Here is a 20,539-nt window from a genome sequence, read left to right on the forward strand (position 1 = left end):
TCATTTGCCGAGACGACAGTTAGCATAGCCTTCAGCTACGTCATTTGCTACGACCTAGCAAAGCGCCATTATCAGTTGCTATTGAGATTGTAAAACCTGTACAGTCAAGAGCGATGTACACCAATTATGGATTAAAGTTAAGTATTCCAGCAGCAACGTACCTTATTGGCTATATTAATTACATTGTCATTTTCCAGACCTAACGCCAGCCTGGGTGAGCTTAAAAGCGTGCGTTTCGGCCTCCTCTAGCAACACGGTGTTGGCTCTTCTGCCAACACAATAGGAAAAAAGCATGTTACGAGCATACAATGACATAATTAACCATTTAAGACGATTTCCAGAAAGCAGTCAAATAGCCTGTCTCTACCAGAACCAGTGGGCAGTGGGATATTTTGGGGACCACTTTTCTGGAGGTATCGTCTCGGTTACGCAACAAACTAAACTATGTATTAATTCACATACTTAGAGAAATATATGCGAAGCATTTAAGGTATTCAAAGACGTCCTTGTAACTTAAAAACATCGTAATTCGTTCACCACATGCGTTTTGTTTTATTCGTTTAAAACGTCCTCAGTGGTTTGGAATGAAATGTGTTTACAGTTTTGCTTTGCTCCGAAGATGTAAAAGATATTGAAGAGTGATTTCACTTAGGGCGCTTTTGGTTCCGATAATATGGAGACGTGTATGATGAATGCACACTGTTTGGTTTTTTGTATGTTTGCACTGATGTTTTTGGACTAATTTCACGTTGGTTTGCAGCCGTTCATATTTTTACTTCAAACACGAAAGTTATTACACCACTAAAATTTATTTTCGTTCTTCTGGATAAACGTTATGTCCACGTGATTTGTGTGTGTGTAGCGTTGCGAAGTCATCTAAAAAAAAGGCTCTTTTCCTCTATGGGCTACTTGAGGCGTGTTATGCCGTTTCACTCTTTTAATATCTTTTTGTTTAGAAACGTAACTCGAATGAAAGAATAGCGAGGGAGTTTATAATACCGAAAATGCAGATAAAACACCTTCTGCATCATTCAAAATATTTCTCCGTTTAATATCCTCGATAACTTGTACTGTACTTCTCACTCTGAATCGGTAAGCTTTATTACAGAAACTATATTTAAAACATACTCCATGTAATAGTATATTTATTTCTGACTGCATATAATTGATTGTGAATACAGGGTGGTCCATTGCTCGTGACCGGGCCAAATATCTCACGAAATAAGAGCCAAACGAAAAAACTACAAAGAACGAAACTCGTCTAGCTTGAAGGGGGAAACAAGATGGCGCTATGGTTGGCCCCCCTAGATAGCGCTGCCATAGGTCAAACGGATATCAACCGCTTTTTTTAAATAGGGGCCCCCATTTTTTATTACGTATTCGTGTAGTACGTAGAGAAATATGAATGTTTTAGTTGGACCACTTTTTTTGCTTTGTGATAGATGGCGCTGTAATAGTCACAAACATATGGCTCACAATTTTAGACGAACAGTTGGTAACAGATAGGTTTTTTAAATTAAAATACAGAACGTAGGTACGTTTGAACATTTTATTTCGGTTGTTCCAATGTAATAGAAGTTCATTTGTGAACTTATCATATCTGAGAACGCATGCTGTTACAGCGTGATTACCTGTAAATACCACATTAATGCAATAAATGCTCAAAATGATGTTCGTCAACCTCAATGCATTTTGCAAAACGTGTAACGACATTCCTCTCAACAGCGAGTAGTTCGCCTTCCGTAATGTTCGAACATGCATTGACAATGCGCTGACACATGTTGTCAGGCGTTGTCGGTGGATCACGGTAGCAAATATCCTTCAACTTTCCCCGGGGACGTCAGATCCGGTGAACGTGCGGGCCATGGTGTGGTGCATCGACGACCAATCCACCTGCCATGAAATATGATATTCGATACCGCTTCAACCGCACGCGAGCAATGTGCCGGACATCCAGCATGTTGGAAGTACATCGCCATTCTGTCGTGCAGTGAAACATCTTGTAGTAACATTGGTAGAACATTACGGAGTAAATCAGCATACATTGCACCATTTAGATTGCCATCGATAAAATGGGGGCCAGTTATCCTTCCTCCCATAATGCCGCACCATACATTAACCCGCCATGGTCGCTGATGTTCCACTTGTCGCAGCCATCGTTGATTTTCCGTTGCCCAGTAGTGCATATTATGCCGGTTTACGTTACCGCTGTTGGTGAATGGCGCTTCGTCGCTAAATAGAACGCGTGCAAAAAATCTGTCATCGTCCCGTAATTTCTCTTGTGCCCAGTGGCAGAACTCTACACGAAGTTCAAAGTCCTCGCCATGCAATTCCTGGTGCATAGAAATATGGTACGGGTGCAATCGATGTTGATGTAGCATTCTCAACACCGACGTTTTTGAGGTTCCCGATTTTGGCGCAGTTTGTCTGCTACTGATGTGCGGATTAGCCGCGACAGCTGCTAAAACACATACTTAGGCAACATCATTTGTCGTAGATCGTGGTTGACGTTTCACGTGTGGCTGAACACTTCCTGTTTCCTTAAATAACGTAACTATCCGGCGAACGGTCCGGACACTTGGATGATGTTGTCCAGGATACCGAGCAGCATACATAGCACGCGCCCGTTGGGCGTTTTGATCACAATAGCCATACATCAACACGATATTGACCTTTTCCGCAGTTGGTAAACGGTCCATTTTGACACGGGTAATGTATCACGAAGCAAATACCGTCCGCACTGGCGGAATGTTACGTGATACCACGTACTTATACCTTTGTGACTATTACAGCGCCATCTATCACAAAGCGAAAAAAAGTGGTCGAACTAAAACATTCATATTTCTTTACGTACTACACGAATATGTAATAAAAATGGGGGCCCCTATTTAAAAAAAACGCGGTTGATGTATGTTTGATCTATGGCAGCGCCACGTAGCGTGCCAACCATAGCGCCATCTGGTTTCCCCTTCAAGCTAGACGAGTTTCGTTCTTTGTAGTTTTTTCGTTTGATGCTTATTTCGTGAGATATTTGGCCCGGTCACTATCACTGGAGGAAACAAAACAAAAATTAGGAGTAGGTATTAAAATCCATGGGGAAGAAATAAAAACTTTGAGGTTCGCCGATGACATTGTAATTCTATCACAGACAGCAAAGGACTTGGAAGAGCAGTTGAACGGAATGGACAGTGTCTTGAAAGGAGGATATAAGATGAACATCAACAAAAGTCAAACGAGGATAATTGAATGTAGTCGAATTAAATCAGGTTATGCTTAGGGAATTAGATTAGGAAATGAGACGCTTTAAGTAGTAAAGGAGTTTTGCTATTTGGAGAGCAAAATAACTGATGATGGTCGAAGTAGAGAAGATATAAAACGTAGACTGGCAATGGCAAGGAAAGCGTTTCTGAAGAAGAGAAATTTGTTAACATCGAGTATAGACTTAAGTGTCAGGAAGTCGTTTCTGAAAGTATTTGTGTGGAGTGTAATCATGTATGGAAGTGAAACATGGACGATTAATAGTTTGGACAAGAAGAGAATAGAAGCTTTCGAAATGTGGTGCTACAGTATAATGCTGAAGATTAGGTAAGATCACATAACTAATGAGGAGGTATTGAGTAGGATTGGGGAGAAGTTTGTGGCACAACTTGACTAGAAGAAGGGATCGGTTGGTAGGACATGTTTTGAGGCATCAAGGGATCACAAATTTAGCATTGGAGGGCAGCATGGAGGGTAAAAATCGTAGAGGGAGACCAAGTTATGAATACACTAAGCAGATTCAGAATGATGTAGGTTGCAGTAGGTACTGGGAGATGAAGAAGCTTGCACAGGATAGGGTAGCATGAAGAGCTGCATCAAACCAGTCTCTGGACTGAAGACCTCAACAACAACGACTATCAATGGACCACTCTGTATAATGAAAATATTGTGAATTGCTGGGTAATAGCCAAGGGACCTTTCGTTAAATGTATCGATAGCAGCGACGAAGTGACAGTAGGGATGCCGTTGTTTATCTTTGCGTATGGAGAGTGTCTGTCGCGTTGCGAGGCAGGGCAGCTTGAGTTGTAAAAGAGTGCGGAAGTGCGGTGTGCAGCTATGCTCGCCCTAGTGTAGACGCGCCTACTTCGCGGCCCCGCGAGTATTGAGAGCGCGGTAGGAGTGGAGAGGCGGAGGAAGCTGCGACTGCAACCACTGCCTGTCCCGTAGCTACCCCTGGCTCTGGAGACGACTCGGGGTTCGCACCTAGCAGCAGCAGCAGCAGCAGCAGTAGCAGCTCAGCATTGTCGTCCGTACAGCTACAACACCGTAAGACTGTTAAGAGAAAAATTATAAACTTACGTAAGCATTACTCACTGACATTTCTTTCACAAAGTATGACTAACTTTAAAAGTAACGCGCAATAGTAAAAACCAGTAGGGCACCTGTGTTGCCAGTCCTCAGACGTTATTACCAGCCAGGGTCCTTTTCCTTTCCATGCAATCACCGAGTGTCGTAGGAATAGTGTGAGCGTGTGGGTGCTATTCTGTCATTCTGCGCAATGGATTAACCTGAGATGTACCCTTCACCCTGTGGCTCCTGCAAGATGCAATTTCCACCCACACACTACTATAGAAGTCGGACAGACGCTCCTACCGTTCTAAAGAGAAATGCCTGAAAAACTTTCAGCAATAAATATCTTCTGGAGTCGTTCGCTGTAAGGAAATGACACAAAAATTCACAAAATTTCTTATGTAACTAGTGGGATACTTGGGTATTAGAGTAGTGCTAGTTAGTGTAAGAAAAACATGAAACTAACGAAAATTATTATTTATTTTGCTAAAATTCTGAGAAATCACAATAGCACTTTTAGTTATGAACTGAACAAGTTATTTCCAGGTTCTTTTCAGAATGTGAAGTTACCTCTTAAGGATAGGATTCGCTAATGAAATTTCTATACAAAGTTTAAGATTGTTATTGACTTGGCAGAATGGCTGAGAGCCGCACCTATTGAACTTCAATAATTATCCGTTAGAATGTTGCTACATACGGTTGAGGCTGTCGCGTGTGAAATGCAGTGAAGTGTGCTGTTGTGGAGGAAATATGGGGCTCACAACAGCTGTAGCACACAATACCGTAAGCTGCGATGACTGCTGTCTGCGCCGCTCGCTGCTGACATATAAATCTCGTTCTATCTGGATTCACCTTTGCCAGTCAAACTCTCCCTACGCTTTGATGAAGGACTCCTATTCGCCTCTAGTCTAACTATTGGCGTGGTACACCGGTCAGATAACGATTCCACCGCGATGCCACTCAAAAATTCGCTCGCAGGCGTTGAACTATATATAACTCTGTCCATTCACACCGCACAAAAAGTGTGGCGGCCAACACAGTGAACGACGCTTAATAACAAGGAATCAATATAGAGTCGCACTCCGATTCGCTCTCGACAGAGGTGCTCTCCCAGTGAAGTACTGACGAGAGACTTTGTTCCTCGCTCTTTGAGTACACATACGAGCGCACACGCTCTCGTTACGTGTTCTCGTTCCAAGAGTGACCATGGAACGGCCCCTCTCCACACCAGACGTGAAGGGGTATATCATTCCGTCTCTTCCGTTACTCCTTCAGCTCAAGGCTGCCAATCAGCATTACTCTTCTAAAACAGGATAATGACGTTTCGTTTAAGGCGACCAATCCGGAAATCTGTAGCATTGGCGTTTGGCGTTTGCTGTCTCCCTGTGCTAACCTCTGACACTGCGTGCTATGTTTGCACTTTTGAGTATTACTTTCACTCACTTAAAGTAATGTAAAATATCACTGGCAACATTAATAACCACAGGTACAGCACAAATTAAAAGTGCACATTTCATTTATTCTGTATTTAGCTTAGCATGTGACTTCTGCTGGCTTGGTATGTATCTTGTTGTTGTTATATTACAAGTAAAATCAGTTGCTCATTTGCTTAAAGTAAACTTAATGCAATGTTTCAATAATCTAAAGTGAATTGCTTGCCTTTTTATAAATTTTGGATGAAGTTATACTGAGGTTACTGAAAGTAATTTTTTTTCATAACAAAATTTTAGTTACCTTTACTTAACCAGTAAATCCATTCAATTTTACTTCCAAAATTTAGTATTTCAGAATAAGTAACTGCAGACTCAGTGTTTTATGAATACTTTCTCGTGAACTGGTGTGCTGTGAAAAAGCGTGACAACCTTCTGTTGCTACGCCAGTGATTATTGCCTAAATTTTTTGCCATTACCTTTCTGGAATTCATTGCCCTAGCGTTTAACTATCCGCTATTTAGCTAATCAGTGTTTTCTCTGTATTATCAGTAATTTTTGTAATAAACATTACGTGGTATCCTTTTTCCCCCTGTGTGGTTCGTGAGAGGTTGCAGTATATTCTACCCACTTCAAAATTTCCATCAGTATTTAGATTAGGTTTAGAGTAGATTGTTCCTTCGGGACGGTCTGCTGTACACTTTCCTCCAAATAACCGGTGTTACTCTCGATCGATAACGATAGCCTTACTCACTGTAAAATTTCATTATGCATACGCGATCGCAGTCAGTTATATCGCAATCCAGTAAGCCGATCAGGAAGGGGGAGGTTACAAGTCGATGATGTGAATCGAGAGTGGATGAGAGGAAAGGGCATACATGAGGAAAGGTGGAGAACAATGAATGCAAAGTGAGACAAGAGTGTCAGTTAAATTAGAGAAAGAAGAGAGACAAAGGCAGTGATGAAATGGATCTGAGATGCAGAGGCAGAGATGGATTTTTTCAGTATGTGTTCCGTGGTTTTGTAGTGTCTGGTTTACAATATTTACCTGTTCATTAACTATCTGAGTATTGCATGTTAGTCTACTGGTGGATCAGATCGTCGCCCATTTGAATGTGGGACGTCAGGAACACATTTCTGCCACGACCACGCGAAGACAAATGCACCGTATGCTGAGATCTACGTATAGTTTGTTTCAGATGGCGTTAACTCAAGCGCTCATTTATAATGCAGATTCCCAAATCCATAACTCCTGTGGTTGTTCGCAGCTGCAGGATCGGGCAACCATTTTTGTATTTGAGAAACAAAAGCTTTGTGTAACCTTTGTTCATTCCGCGCCTAAAATAACAACAGCAGTAGCCAAATGTATCAACTATCACATTGCATCATTGTTGCTAATTTCGTACTGGCCAAAAACAGTTGAGAGCCATCTTGGAAAAAAATACTTCAAATGGCTCTGAGCACTATGGGACATAACTTCTGAGGTCTATCAGTCCCCTAGAACTTAGAACTACTTAAACGTAACTAACCTAAGGACAGCACACACATCCATGCCCGAGGGAGGATTCGAACCTGCGACCGTAGCGGTCGCGCAGTTCCACACTGTAGGGCCTAGAACCGCTCGGCCACCCCGGCCGGCTTATATGTGCACTGTTGTAGCTAATTCGTAGAAAATACACACATGTGCATCGTTTGAACAAAATAAGTTAGGAATTGCTTTCCGCTGAATCAAAGCGTGATATTATATTTTATTCATAATTAATGATGCTACTGTACATGCTTTGAAAGGGGTTACAGGCTCGAGCTATAATGAATCAATTTTTGGAAATGTGGATGAGACATGTGGCAGAGGAAGATAGACAAGTCGGAGGTATGGATATGAATGAATGTGAATAAGATGATAATGGTACTCAGGAAGCTACAGTGAGGTGACAAGTCAACACAACGTGGCAGGACTCAGCCAGTCGTTGAAAGTCTCCTGCAGAAATATGGAGCCATTCTGCATCTATAGCCGTCCGTAATAGCGAAAGTATTGACGGTGTAGGATTTCGTGCACAAACTGATCTCTGTTGTGTCCCATAACTCTTCAATGAGATGCATGTTGAGCGATGTGAGTAGGCAAATCATTCGCTTTAATTGTCACGCATGTTCTTCGAACCATTTGTGGTTCGGTGACATGGCGCATTGTAATCATAAAAATTGCGTTGTTTCCTAACGTGAAGCTCGCGAATGGATGCAAATGGAATCGAACTAGCCGAACATGCAGAGGACCCAACCCATTCCACGTAAACACAGCTCACACCATTGTGGAGCCACCACCAGGTTGCACAGTGCTTTGTTGACAACTAGGATCCTGTGCGGCTGATCCCGGCGGAGGTTCGAGTCCTCCCTCGGGCATGGGTGTGTGTGTGTGTTTGTCCTTAGGATAATTTAGGTTAAGTAGTGTGTAAGCTTAGGGACTGATGACCTTAGCAGTTAAGTCCCATAAGATTTCACACACATTTGAACATTTTTGACAACTAGGATCCAGCGCTTCGTGGGGTCTGCGCCACACTCGAACCCTACCATCAGCTCTTACAAATTGAAATCGGGACAAGGCTGAGTAGGCCGCGGTTTTCCAATCGTCTAGGGTCCAGCCAAGATGGTGAGTGGTGCTGTATGTCGTGTCGCTGCCATAGCCCATTAGTGCCAAATTTCGCCGCACTGTCCTAACAGATACGTTCGTTGTACGTCCCACATTTCACACAATGTTGCTTGTCTGTTAGCACCGACAACTCTAGGCGAACGCCGCTAGTCTCTATTGTTAAGTGAAATCCGCCGGACACTGAATTGTCCGTGTGAGAGACAATGCCTGCAATTTGATATTCTAGGCACGTTCTTGACATTGTGGATCTCGGAATACTGAATTCCCTAATGATTTCCGGTCTTACCTGCTCCCGCTTCAACTACCATCCCACAGTCGAAGTCTGTTAATTTCAGTCAAGCAGCCTTAATCACACGAAACATCTCAGTACTAATGACAGCCCCGCCAATACACTGCCCATTTACACTTCGTGTACACAATACCACCACCATCTGTATAAATATGTGCATATCTCTATACCACGCCATCTGTATATGTGCATATCTCTATACCATGCCATCTGTATATGTGCATATCTCTATACCACGCCATCTGTATATGTGCATATCTCTGTACCACTGCCATCTATATATGTGCATATCTCTGTACCACCGCCATCTGCATATGTGCATATATCTATACCATGCCATCTGCATATGTGCATATATCTATACCATGCCATCTGTATATGTGAGTATCTCTATACCATGCCATCTGTATATGTGCGTATCTCTATACCATGCCATCTGTATATGTGCGTATCTCTATACCACGCCATCTGTATATGTGCGTATCTCTATACCACGCCATCTGTATATGTGCATATCTCTATACCACGTCATCTGTATATGTGCATATCTCTATACCACATCTTTATATGTGCATATCTCTATACCACCACCATCTGTATATGTGCATATCTCTATACCACGACTTTCATCATCTCACTGTATTACTCCTATGCTGTAACATAGAAGTGGAGGGATAACACATGGCACAGTACCGAATGATATGTGCAAGCAGGATTCCAGTAGTATAATACATTAAACTGTATGTATTCAGCGTCACGTTAGACCACAGTTACAGACAAGGACGGATTCTCTCAGACTTCTTTTCATGAATCACATGCAGAGTGAAATAGTAAAGCATACCAACAATCGTACAGATGAAGTAAAATCGTGCACCCATATTTTAAATGCTGGATTGAGCTTGACTGTACAGAACTACAGGCATTCTTTGGGCTACTAATAACAGCTGGTTAACACAAGTCACACGGGAAATCTTTCAGTGAATTTCTGTCAGATGAGTGTAACTTACCTGTTTTTCGAGCTACAATGAGCCTTTCAATATCTGGTGATATTCTGGTGTGCCTACGGTTCGATGGTAAACTTAAAAGAGAAGAAAATCAGTTTCTTGATCAAAAACAGAACCTGTAGAAGCTGTGTTTGAAATGTTCATTGATGCATGCATTCCGCTTGTATCCATGGGTCTTATATAGCAGTTCATTAGCACCTATATACTTTTAGGGGCGGCGACTACTCAGGAAAGTTCAGGATATAAGTCTGCACTGCTGTATATTCTGAAACCAATCATCTCATAAATTCACATCTGTATGCAGGTAAATCAGCTGAACTTGGGAAATAAATCAAGGGCGACGGACGAGTAGTGCATGATTTAGTTGATCACTGGAGGGAAGCGGTAGGAACATTTACCACTGATAACTTTTTGTACAATTTTACAACTTAATTGCAGCATGTAATAATGGAGCTGTAATTTCAAACATGTTCACGGGTATTACCACAAGGAGTTACTATTTTTGTGGGAATATTTTACACTTTATTGCCACTTAGTTGTTAGAATCACTTTGGGGTAAAAAAGACCCCTTATACATGTTTCTCCCTAGCTGATATCATGCTAGGATTAAAGGAAAATTCATTAACGTAACTGCTGTGACAACTAAAACGCCAGAAAGTAGGCGACAAATAATAAACATATGTCTGTAATTTACCTCCTGAGGCCCACGGTCCAGTATACTGGACTACGCACAAAAGCAATGCTTGAGACCCGAAGTTCAGTACACTGTACCAGCCGTTCTGAAAAAAGTAAAATTCCAAAAAACAGTCCTGTTTTAATATTATTTTAGGCATATCTGGCCCCAAAAAGAGTATATTCTAAATGAAATTAAAGAGAAACCCCTTTGGGCCTCAGGAGGGTATGGAAAACAGCAAATTTTAATGTCACTGAGCGAAATCGACTGTACAGTGTGACACTGGTAACTGCCGCGTACTTTGTATTTTACATGCAGCAGCAGGTGAGTTTCAGTCCTGGTAGCTGCCGGTGTAGTTCGCAGACGCTGGACACCCGAGTAGTCGCACACGCTACACGTGTACCGACTTGACAAACTCCCAGATGTCCTCGGCCAGCACTTTGGGTTCCTCGAAGGCGGCGAAGTGTCCTCCGTTGGGGAAGACGTTGTAGCGCACCAGGTTTGGGTGGACGTCCCGGGCCACCCACTCGGGAGTGAAGAGGATGTCGTGCTCGAACTGCGCCACGGCGGTCGGCGGGTACCTCTCGATGCTGCAACACACGAGTACAGCCGGTTACTGGGGGGCTCACGCGTATTTGGCGCGACACCAGCCTATCGACGTTTCGTTCCTTGTACCACGGTGCTGACAAGTGTGAATACCAAAATGAAACTTCCTGCAGATTAAAACTGTGTGCCGGACGGAGACTCGCGCTCGGGACCTTTTTTGCCTTTCGCGGGTAAGTGCTCTACCGCCTGAGCTACCCGAGCACGACTCACGCCCCGTCCTCACAGCTTTACTTCTGCCAGTATCTCGTCTCCTACCTTCCAAACCAGTTTCATATCAGCGCACACTCCGCTGTAGAGTGAAAATTTCATTCTAAGTGTGAATACTGTTGAACTATCAGTTTAAGAAGTCACGGTTACAAAATACTAACAAGAGTTCTATACAGCAGAATGGAGAAATGGTACAAGCCGACCTCGGGGAAGATCAGTTTGGATTCCAGAGAAATATAGGAACACGTGAGACAATACTGACCCTGCGACTTCTCGTGAAGATAGGTTAAGGAAAGGCAAACCTGCGTTTATAGCATTTGTAGACTTAGACAAAGTTTTTGACAATGTTGACTGGAAAAGTCTCTTTCAAATTAAAAGGTGACAGGGGTAAAATACAGTGAGAGAAGGCTATTTATAATTTGTGCAGAAACCAGATGGCAGTTATAAGAGTCGAGGGACACGAAAGCAAAGCAGTGGTTGAAAAAGGAGTAAGACAAGGTTGTAACCTGTCCCAGATGTTATTCAATCTGTACATTGAAGAAGCAGTAAGAGAAACCAAAGAAACATTTTAAGTGGAAATTAAAGTTTGTAACACCGTGGTTCAGTTTTCAGTGATAAAGGCTATAGAAAGAATAATTTAAAATTAAGAATAAAATTTTTAGAGGGGAAAATAGTGTAGATTCAGAGTTCAGTAATTGCAAATCAAAATTATAGTATATCAGCAAGTAGTTTAACGTCTAAGTACAGCAAAGCCACGGAAGCTCCGTCATGGAGAAGGCAGTTGTCGTTAAACTCTTGTGATGAAAAACCTATAAAAAGGCCTGATCGTCATTATTGCCGCTTTTTTTCCTTGATTGTTTCGTTAAAGGGCGGGGAACCCGTGTCAGTCACCGAGACAATAATTAGATTGGACTTCATCGTGTTGAGATTCACGATAAACTGTTAGAATATTACGGAGATTAAAAGTGATGCAGTGTACGCTCTCTGACTGTTGGTAGCAACGGAGTATTAAGGGGATCTTAGGACTTTAGTGCTAGATTGGAACTTTACGGACATATAGACGACAGAAACTGAAATTGTCTGCTGATACGAGTGAATTCAGAGGTACCGGTATTCAGATATTAACGTGTGGACTTTTGAAAGTGTCGTGTGCCGTTAGTTGCGAATGTGGACGTAGAGCGCGTGCATATCGGCATTTGCGGACTATTCAGATTCCTCCAGGCTAGGAACCTTTTAAATAGACCATCATCCATCACCATCTTAATCCTTGAATATAGAGTGAAAGTGAGATCAAAGAGTGTTGTACTTATTTCATTTACCTAGTACTAATCAGTGAAGGTTTTAGGGAACCAAAGCTATTCAGCAGTAAGTCAGCGCCATCTAGCGGAAAGCGTAGGCATTAACTAACACGCTAACTGAACTGAACGTTTGCGTGTTTTGCGGACTGCTTAGTATGAACTTTTGTGACTCTTTGACGTCCCCACCCCCTCCGAAAGGTGGCGCAGGCTGTCTTCATCATAAAAGGGGAGAGTTTTAGCCGGGAAAATTACTAAATAAAAGCGATATTTACAAGACTCGCAGTAATGGCAAGACACAAGGCCCGTACCTCATCGAAGAGACGTCGCTGTCACGTCGGGAAGTAAAGCCAGAAAACCTACCAACGATACGTATATACGAGCAGACGTCGACGTGGAGTACCTAAAAAGGGAACCACAAGAGAGTTGGGGATGCTTCAAGTTCAGAGAGAAGTAGCAAAACCTTTGAGGTTTGCCGATGACATTGTGATCCTGTCGGAGACAGCAAAGGACTTGGAAGAGCAGTTGAACAGAATGGACTGTGTCTCGAGAGGAGGATACGTCATGAACATGAAGAAAAGCAAAATAAGGATAACGGAATGTAGTCGAATTAAATCAGGTGTTTCTAGGGAAATTAGGTTAGGAAAGGAGACACTTAAAGTAGTAGATGAGTTTTGCTATTTCGGTAGCAAAATAACTGACGATGGGCGAATTAGGAAGGACATAAAATGTAGATTGGCAGAGGCAAGAAAAACGTTTCTGAAGAAGAGAAATTCGTTAACATCGAATATACATTTAGGTGTTAGGACATCTTTTCTGAATGTAGTTGTTTGGAGTGTAGCCATGAATGGATGATAAACAGTTTAGACAAGAACATAATAGTCGCTTTTGAAGTGTGATGCTACAGAAGAATGCTGAAGATTGGACAGGTAGATCTCGTCACTAATATGGAGGTACTGTATAGAATTGCGGAGACAAGAAATTTCTGGCACAACTTGACTACAAGAGGCGATGGGTAGATAGGACAAATTCTGCGACATCAAGGACTTGTAGGTTCGGTATTAAAGTGAAGTGTGAGAAGGGGGGGGGGGGGGGGGGTTGGGCGTAAAAACCGCAGGAGGAGACCAAGAGGAGGAGGCTTGCACAGGATAGAGTAGCATGGACAGCTGCATCAAACCAGTCTTCAGATTTAAGACCACAACAACAACAACGACAACAACAACAATACAGTGATCCGAAAAATTATCGGCCTGATAGTGGAAATGAGAATTTACGTTTTGAAAAACCTTTTACTTTTCAAGGAACATGGGAACACAGCAATCACTCGCAGTCACACTGCCTTTTTAATTATTCTTCCCTATACAGATTTCAGCTATAAATAGCCATGTTCCGTGCATTTGATAGAGCTCGCATCCAACAAACTCGCAGCAGCACGTGACAACATTTGACTTTACTGGTGTATGGACCTGCATGTACGCCAGTAAAGTCATATGTGGTCACGTACTGCTGCGAGTTTGTTGGATGCTAACTCAGTCAAATTTCTTGTCCTTCCTTAATTAACCTACAGTGGCTGTGCTTTATGGAATCAAAATAGGCTCTTATATTTCAACAAAATTTCGTTTAGCATGAGTACACTTCATCCAGTGGTGTTCCAGTAACAAACATCCCACATGCGTAGCGTTCATCTGGAAGCACTGCAAGACACTCGTATATAACTGTGATCGCTTCTCAGTTGGACGAAAAACTGGCTAGCAAGGTAGACTTTCAGTTTTGGAAAGATGTACAGGTCTGGGGAGCACATATGGGAGAAAATAGTGGATGTATCAACGCTTCACTTTGCTCAGACACTTACGTGGGCAGTTGCAAATGAGGAATGATCAGTTTTTTCAGACTGAGTCTGTAATTAATGAACAACCGTTGTTAAAAAGGAGTCTACGGATACCAGTGAGTGTATCCTGGCCCCTGTACAAAGGGTGGGATTATTCCTACGTGTCGATCAGGGGGGCCTGAAGATGGCGTAGTCCAACGCCGAAACTGGTAGCGAAAATAAAATTGGAAATATAGACGGCTGAAGGTGTTTTTGATTCGATACTTTATACTGAACATCATAGGTGTGAAACGATCCTGTCTAAAGATGGCCTTAATGGCTAACAGTCTGTGCTCCCCTATTCTTACAGGACATTTGTTTCTACACGTCCTGGAAAATTGGCTGACGTCGCAATTGGAGACAGATAGTGTGGACTTCTCCCACCACCAGGATGGTGCTCCACCCCACTTCCATAGTGATGTTCGTAAATTGAGAAACCGATGGATCGTGCACGGTGACTTCCATGATTCGCAGTTCATGCCGACACCACACCCTGCCACCCTAAAGCCAAGGTATCTTTTTTTTGTGCGATATTATGTGAAAGGTTCAGTGTTCACCCCTTCTCTACAACAAACCTACCCGAACTACGACCTCGCATCAACAGTGCTTCTGGATAAGGACATGGCCGGCCGGTGTGGCCGAGCGGTTCTAGGCGCTGCAGTCTGAAACCGCGGGACCGCTACGGTCGCAGGTTCGGATCCTGCCTCGGGCATGGATGTGTGTGCTGTCCTTAGGTTAGTTAGGTTAAAGTAGTTCTAAGTTCTAGGGGACTGATGACCTCAGAAGTTAAGACCCATAGTGCTCAGAGCCATTTGAACCATTAGATAAGGACATGCTGTGCCAAATGCGAGAAGAACGTAATTATCAGCTTGATATCTGCAGGATCAGTACTGGAGAGACACACATGGAGCACGTGCAGTAGTATGTGAGAAACCCTTGTGTGTGTGTGTGTGTGTGTGTGTGTGTGTGTGTGTAATAATATAGCAGCAGTAAATATGTGAAATCATTTATAGTAACCTTGTACTCTATTTCAGTGCAAAAACACGTCGTGCAAATTAAATAGAGCAACGAAACAAATATTTTCTCTCTCTATCTCGCCCTCTGTCACTAAGAACAATACAATATGGTTTAGATTTTAGCCTCTTCAAAGTTTCCACCCTTTGCGCTCAGAACAGCTGCACATTCTGGAGGTACGATTGTGTAGTGTTTTTGCGGATATTGCTGTCCAACACCTCTGCAAATTGCTGTATAGACCGTCACCATTAGGCGACCTTAGTCTTCTGACCTCCCTGCTAAGTTCATCCCCTAAGATTTCAGTGGGTTTTAAGTCAAGTGACTGACTTGCCGAAACGATATTCTTCAGTTCCCCGCATTTCTGTTTTCTACAATTCTCTCAGAATTTAGGAGGATCGTTAGCAATCCGCAGAACAAGCCCACAACCAGTAAGTCGACATATGTCATCAACTTCGATTCGAGTCAGGAACCGAAGAACAAATTCAGAACTGTGCTGGGGACGATGAGACTTCAGTTGCTCCACCGTGAGGATCTTGTACGGGTACCAGTGTAAAACATACCCAAAACTTCCCGTACTGTTGACCACGGGACGGGCAATCCTGGTGACACCGCACGACCGCTGTCACGTGCTGTGTGGCCAGCTACAGCAGCAGCAGCCTCGTCAGTAACTTCCACCGGGACAGGAGACGCCTCCCTCTTACAGGCGCCACACCAAGCTCACCAATGTTTTCGAATTTCATCATCACCTTCTTGAAACCATTTAAAGACATCGGACTTCTCCTCAGACTTTTCAGTCGGCGATGCCCTCTAGCCGGCCGCTGTGGCCGAGCGGTTCTAGGCGCTTCTGTTTGGAACCGCGCTGCTGCTACGGTCGCAGGTTCGAATCCTGCCTCGGGCATGGATGAGTGTGATGTCCTTAGGTTAGCTAGGTTTAAGTAGTTCTAAGTCTAGGGGACTGATGACCTCAGGTGTTAAGTCCCATAGTGCTCAGAGCCATTTGAACCATTTGAATACGCTCTGAATGCAGCACTGTAATTGCTACTGTTCACGTGAAACAGTTTCACTAATAGTGCACGGTCTCTCCTCTTGTCCACTCACGTTATGGTTTATCAAATGACAGTGTGGATCACATACCGTCATACAAACGGTGTTCAGCGTCAGGTCTGCTCCTGGTGCCCAAAACTGAAACTAATTTGTTTTTTGGCCTTAAATCTGTTCTGCATTTACGCATTAGCATACCTACTATGTTTCACTGGCATACGATAATTGCAGCCCACACTGGACCTTGTAATGGTTCTCTATTTACGTGACTTACGGCACTCCAACCCCAGTTCTCGATACCAGTAATATCGTACTACTTTTCTGCGAAGTAACAGACATATTTCTGTGACGATATTCACATTTGGCTTTATTAATGTATAGGTACTCGGATGTATCGATATATTACACTGATATGGTTCTTGTGTGTGTTCATTTCTGTGAGACTGTCATAAACTTTGACTTAATTGTAACCGTTTTGGCACGAATGTGCACAGAGCAGTCTTTGTTTCGCTTTGGCAGAAGAAGTTGTTATTTCGCTTTGTAAAAGAACAGTCAAGTCTTGTGTTTGGTGAAAGTGGAAATTAAATATATGAAGATTGATAAAAAACTGTTTTCTTGATGATGTGACAATTAAGAAGAAGTATATGTGAATTTACAAGAAGTTTCATAAAAATGTGGATCGTGAACACCAAGTCAAAAATTATTTCTACCATACCATTGTTCTGACCTGGGATTGTTTGATCATTAAGAATTTCCTGAAAAACGGATTTGTTAAGTCTTCAAATATTGCTAAAGTACAGATCAGGACCTTCTAGCAGTCAAAGTGGAGTCACCCTAGAATCAGCAAGATGAGCCATAACAACTTCGACGAAATCTACGTGGGAATCCATTCAAGATAAGTGCCAAAATTAATGGCTTTTTTACAGTTACTTCATTATTTCCATTCTGACGATATCATCCACAGTCAATAACTTTGTTGTTGCCTGATAAAGCGAACATATGCTGCGTGAGCAACATTATTAATCTGATTCCTAACCTACTTTGCAAGTGGTGGTATTGTTAGAACCTCCACGAGTAGTCTGCACTTCAATTACAATCACCTGCTACGCCATTATGACTGTAATGATGCTTCACATGGTGCATTATGAATGATGGGGAAAAAATAACGTGTACATCAATACGGGACGGCCATATTAGATCTATGGCAAAACATCTTCAGTTGGAAATTACACACGCATGACATGTAAAAACTGTATTTCGTGAAGGTTTGGTAAGAGAAGGGAGCCAGAACTTACACTCGCTTCCGGCCGACTCTGGCCGCTTTGCTGAATTGCTCAGAGTAGAGCCTGACGGAGGTGGTGATGCAGCCGGTGAGCCAGTAGATCATGACGTTGTCCAGCAGGTCTGTCATCTCGTACTTCTTGGTCAGACCTCCACACGGGAGGCACTTCCAGGAGGGGTTCGTCCAGGTGGAGAACTTCTCCAGGATGTACGCCGCCAGGCCCACAGGTGTCGTCTGCAGAGCCAGTCCTGCAAACGATGTGAACAGTGAATTGGCGAAAGAATATCGTGGGTGAAAACATCGACCTAGAAGCACACACTGAAAATGCTGGCTCACAGTCTGTGACAATTTCAGTTAACAAAAAAAGGAGCAATTTACAGTTCACATTTTTTACTTATATTCAATTATTAGTAAATAAAGTTGGAGGAAGAAAGAAATAAAACACAAAAAGGGAAGAAATTAGAACAGAGGGGCCTGGTGTGTGTTACATAAGGGATGGGATGACATACATAGAATAGGAAGAAAAGACAGAGACATGGAAGTTGAGAGAGAGAGAGAGAGAGAGAGAGAGAGAGAGAGAGACTGGCAGGGGAGGAAGTCGACGTCATTGTCGTCCTAATAAGTAGTGTCAACAAGAACATGGCACTGACATCAAGGAGGAGATGCATGTCAAACAGGACATGCTAGTGATGTGAAGGACATGTCAGTGACATCAAAGTGGCCATGCAAGCGATGTCAGGTGTACAAGCTGTTGGGGTCAAGGCTGACATGGCAGTGGTTTCAACGAGGACATGCCAGTGATGCTCGCGAGGACATGCCAGTGATGCTCGCGAGGACATGCCAGTGATGTCGGCGAGGACATGCCAGTGATGCTCGCGAGAACATGCCAGTGATGCTCGGGAGAACATGCCAGTGATGCTCACGAGAACATGCCAGTGATGTCGGCGAGGACATGCCAGTGATGACACTATTATATATGTTTAAATGAAAATGTTATTACTAATTGCACAATCACCTAATAGTTACTCTAGTCTCATCCATTATCGATTACAGCTTGGCACCTTAGCTCTCTCATCCATATTTCCAACCTCTAAATATCGTTTCACTCACTTCGCAACGCATGTCTTTGACTTTCTAAGAAATTTAGCAGTAGCTCTATAAATTGCGCCAGCCGAGGTGGCCGAGCGGTTCTAGGCGCTACAGTCTGGAACCGCGCGACCACTACGGTCGCAGGTTCGAATCCTGCCTCGAGCATGGATGTGTGATGTCCTTAGGTTAGTTAGGTTTATGAAGTTCTAAGTTCTAGGGGACTGATGACCTTAGAAGTTAAGTCCCATAGTGCTCAGAGCCATTTGAACCATTTTTTCTATAAATTGCGGCAGCTGGTGATCACGTGCTAATTGGCAACAGCACACTGTAAATATTGCGCTAAAATTATGCTACTTCTCTGCAAATAGGAGCTGAAAATCGCAGTAAATTACGCCATTTCTCTTAGAGTGCGTGCTGATATACAAATAAAGCGGACAAAGACTGATTTGTAGCCAGCCGGTGTGGCCATGCGGTTCTACGCGCTACAGTCTGGTACCGCGCGGCCGCTGCGGTCGCAGGTTCGAATCCTGCCTCGGGCATCGATGTGTGTGATGTCCTTAGGTTAGTTAGGTTTAAGTAGTTCTAAGTTCTAGGGGACTGATGACCTAAGATGTTGAGTCCCATAGTGCTCAGAGCCATTTGAACCATTTGAACTGTTTTGTAGCGCTCTATCCACGATAACTCCAAACCAGTGTCGAGTGCCGAAACGAAGGTCGACCGCTCTGCGATAAGGCCAGCTGTGTTTCCTTCTGCACGTGCGATGCACGTGAACTGCTGGCACCGAGGGTGCTACGTTGCTCGCAGCACCTGGTCCTGATTTTCTTTGTAACTGCGTGTAAAGTACTGTGCACCCAACGTGGTAAATATTGTAGGCGATCTGCTGAAGAGGACCTTTTGCAAAAGATCTCTGGAGGAGAAAGTGAGGGTAGAAGAACTAGGCAGATCCACTCTAAATTTAAATCCAGCAAGAAGAAGGCGTCGGGCGTGCTCACAGATTTAAGAGGTAGGTAGACGCCCTTCCAAGCTACCAGAATACACTACTGGCCATTAAAATTGCTACAGCACGAAGATGACGTGCTACAGACGCGAAATTTAACCGACAGGAAGAATATGCTGTGATATGCAAACGATTAGCTTCTCAGAGCATTCACACAAGGTTGGCGCCGGTGGCGACACCTACAACGTGCTGACATGAGGAAAGTTTCCAACCGATTTCTCATACACAAACAGCAATTGCCCGGCGTTGCCTGGTGAAACGTTGTTGTGATGCCTCGTGTAAGGAGGAGAAATGCGTACCATAACGTTTCCGACTTTGATAAAGGTCGGATTGTAGCCCATCGCGATTGCGGTTTATCGCATCGCGAAATTGCTGCTCGCGTTGGTCGAGATCGAATGACTGTTAGCAGAATAAGGAATCGGTGGGTTCGGGAGGGTAATACAGAACGCCGTGCTGGATCCCAACGGCCTCGTAAAACTAGCAGTCGAGATGACAGGCATCTTTTCCGCATTGCTGTAACGGATCGTGCAGGCACGTCTCGATCCCTGAGTCAACAGATGGGGACGTTTGCAAGACAACAACCAACTGCACGAACAGTTCGACGACGTTTGCAGCAGCATGGACTATCAGCTCGGAGACCGTGGCTGCGGTTACCCTTGACGCTGCATCACAGACAGGAGCGCCTGCGATGTTGTACTCAACGACGAACCTGGGTGCACGAATGGCAAACCATAATTTTTTCGGATGAATCCAGGTTCCGTTTACATCCGCG

The 20,539-nt window shown here is 43.5% G+C and overlaps 1 protein-coding gene across 1 annotated transcript in view; it reads right to left on the bottom strand.

The window, feature by feature from the left end:
* Positions 1-10,178: 10,178 nt before the first annotated feature.
* Positions 10,179-20,539, bottom strand: part of LOC124552447 (juvenile hormone epoxide hydrolase 1-like) — a 97,824-nt gene continuing 87,463 nt past the window's right edge. Inside the window, exons 5-6 of the mRNA XM_047126725.1 lie at positions 17,695-17,929; positions 10,179-10,959 (exon numbers count right to left, since the gene is read on the bottom strand). Coding sequence (XP_046982681.1) covers positions 10,761-10,959; positions 17,695-17,929 — 434 coding nt within the window. The 3' untranslated portion in view covers positions 10,179-10,760. The remainder of the gene's footprint in view (positions 10,960-17,694; positions 17,930-20,539) is intronic.

The sequence above is a fragment of the Schistocerca americana genome, chromosome 10, assembly GCF_021461395.2.
Source record: "Schistocerca americana isolate TAMUIC-IGC-003095 chromosome 10, iqSchAmer2.1, whole genome shotgun sequence".
Lineage (NCBI taxonomy): Eukaryota > Metazoa > Arthropoda > Insecta > Orthoptera > Acrididae > Schistocerca > Schistocerca americana.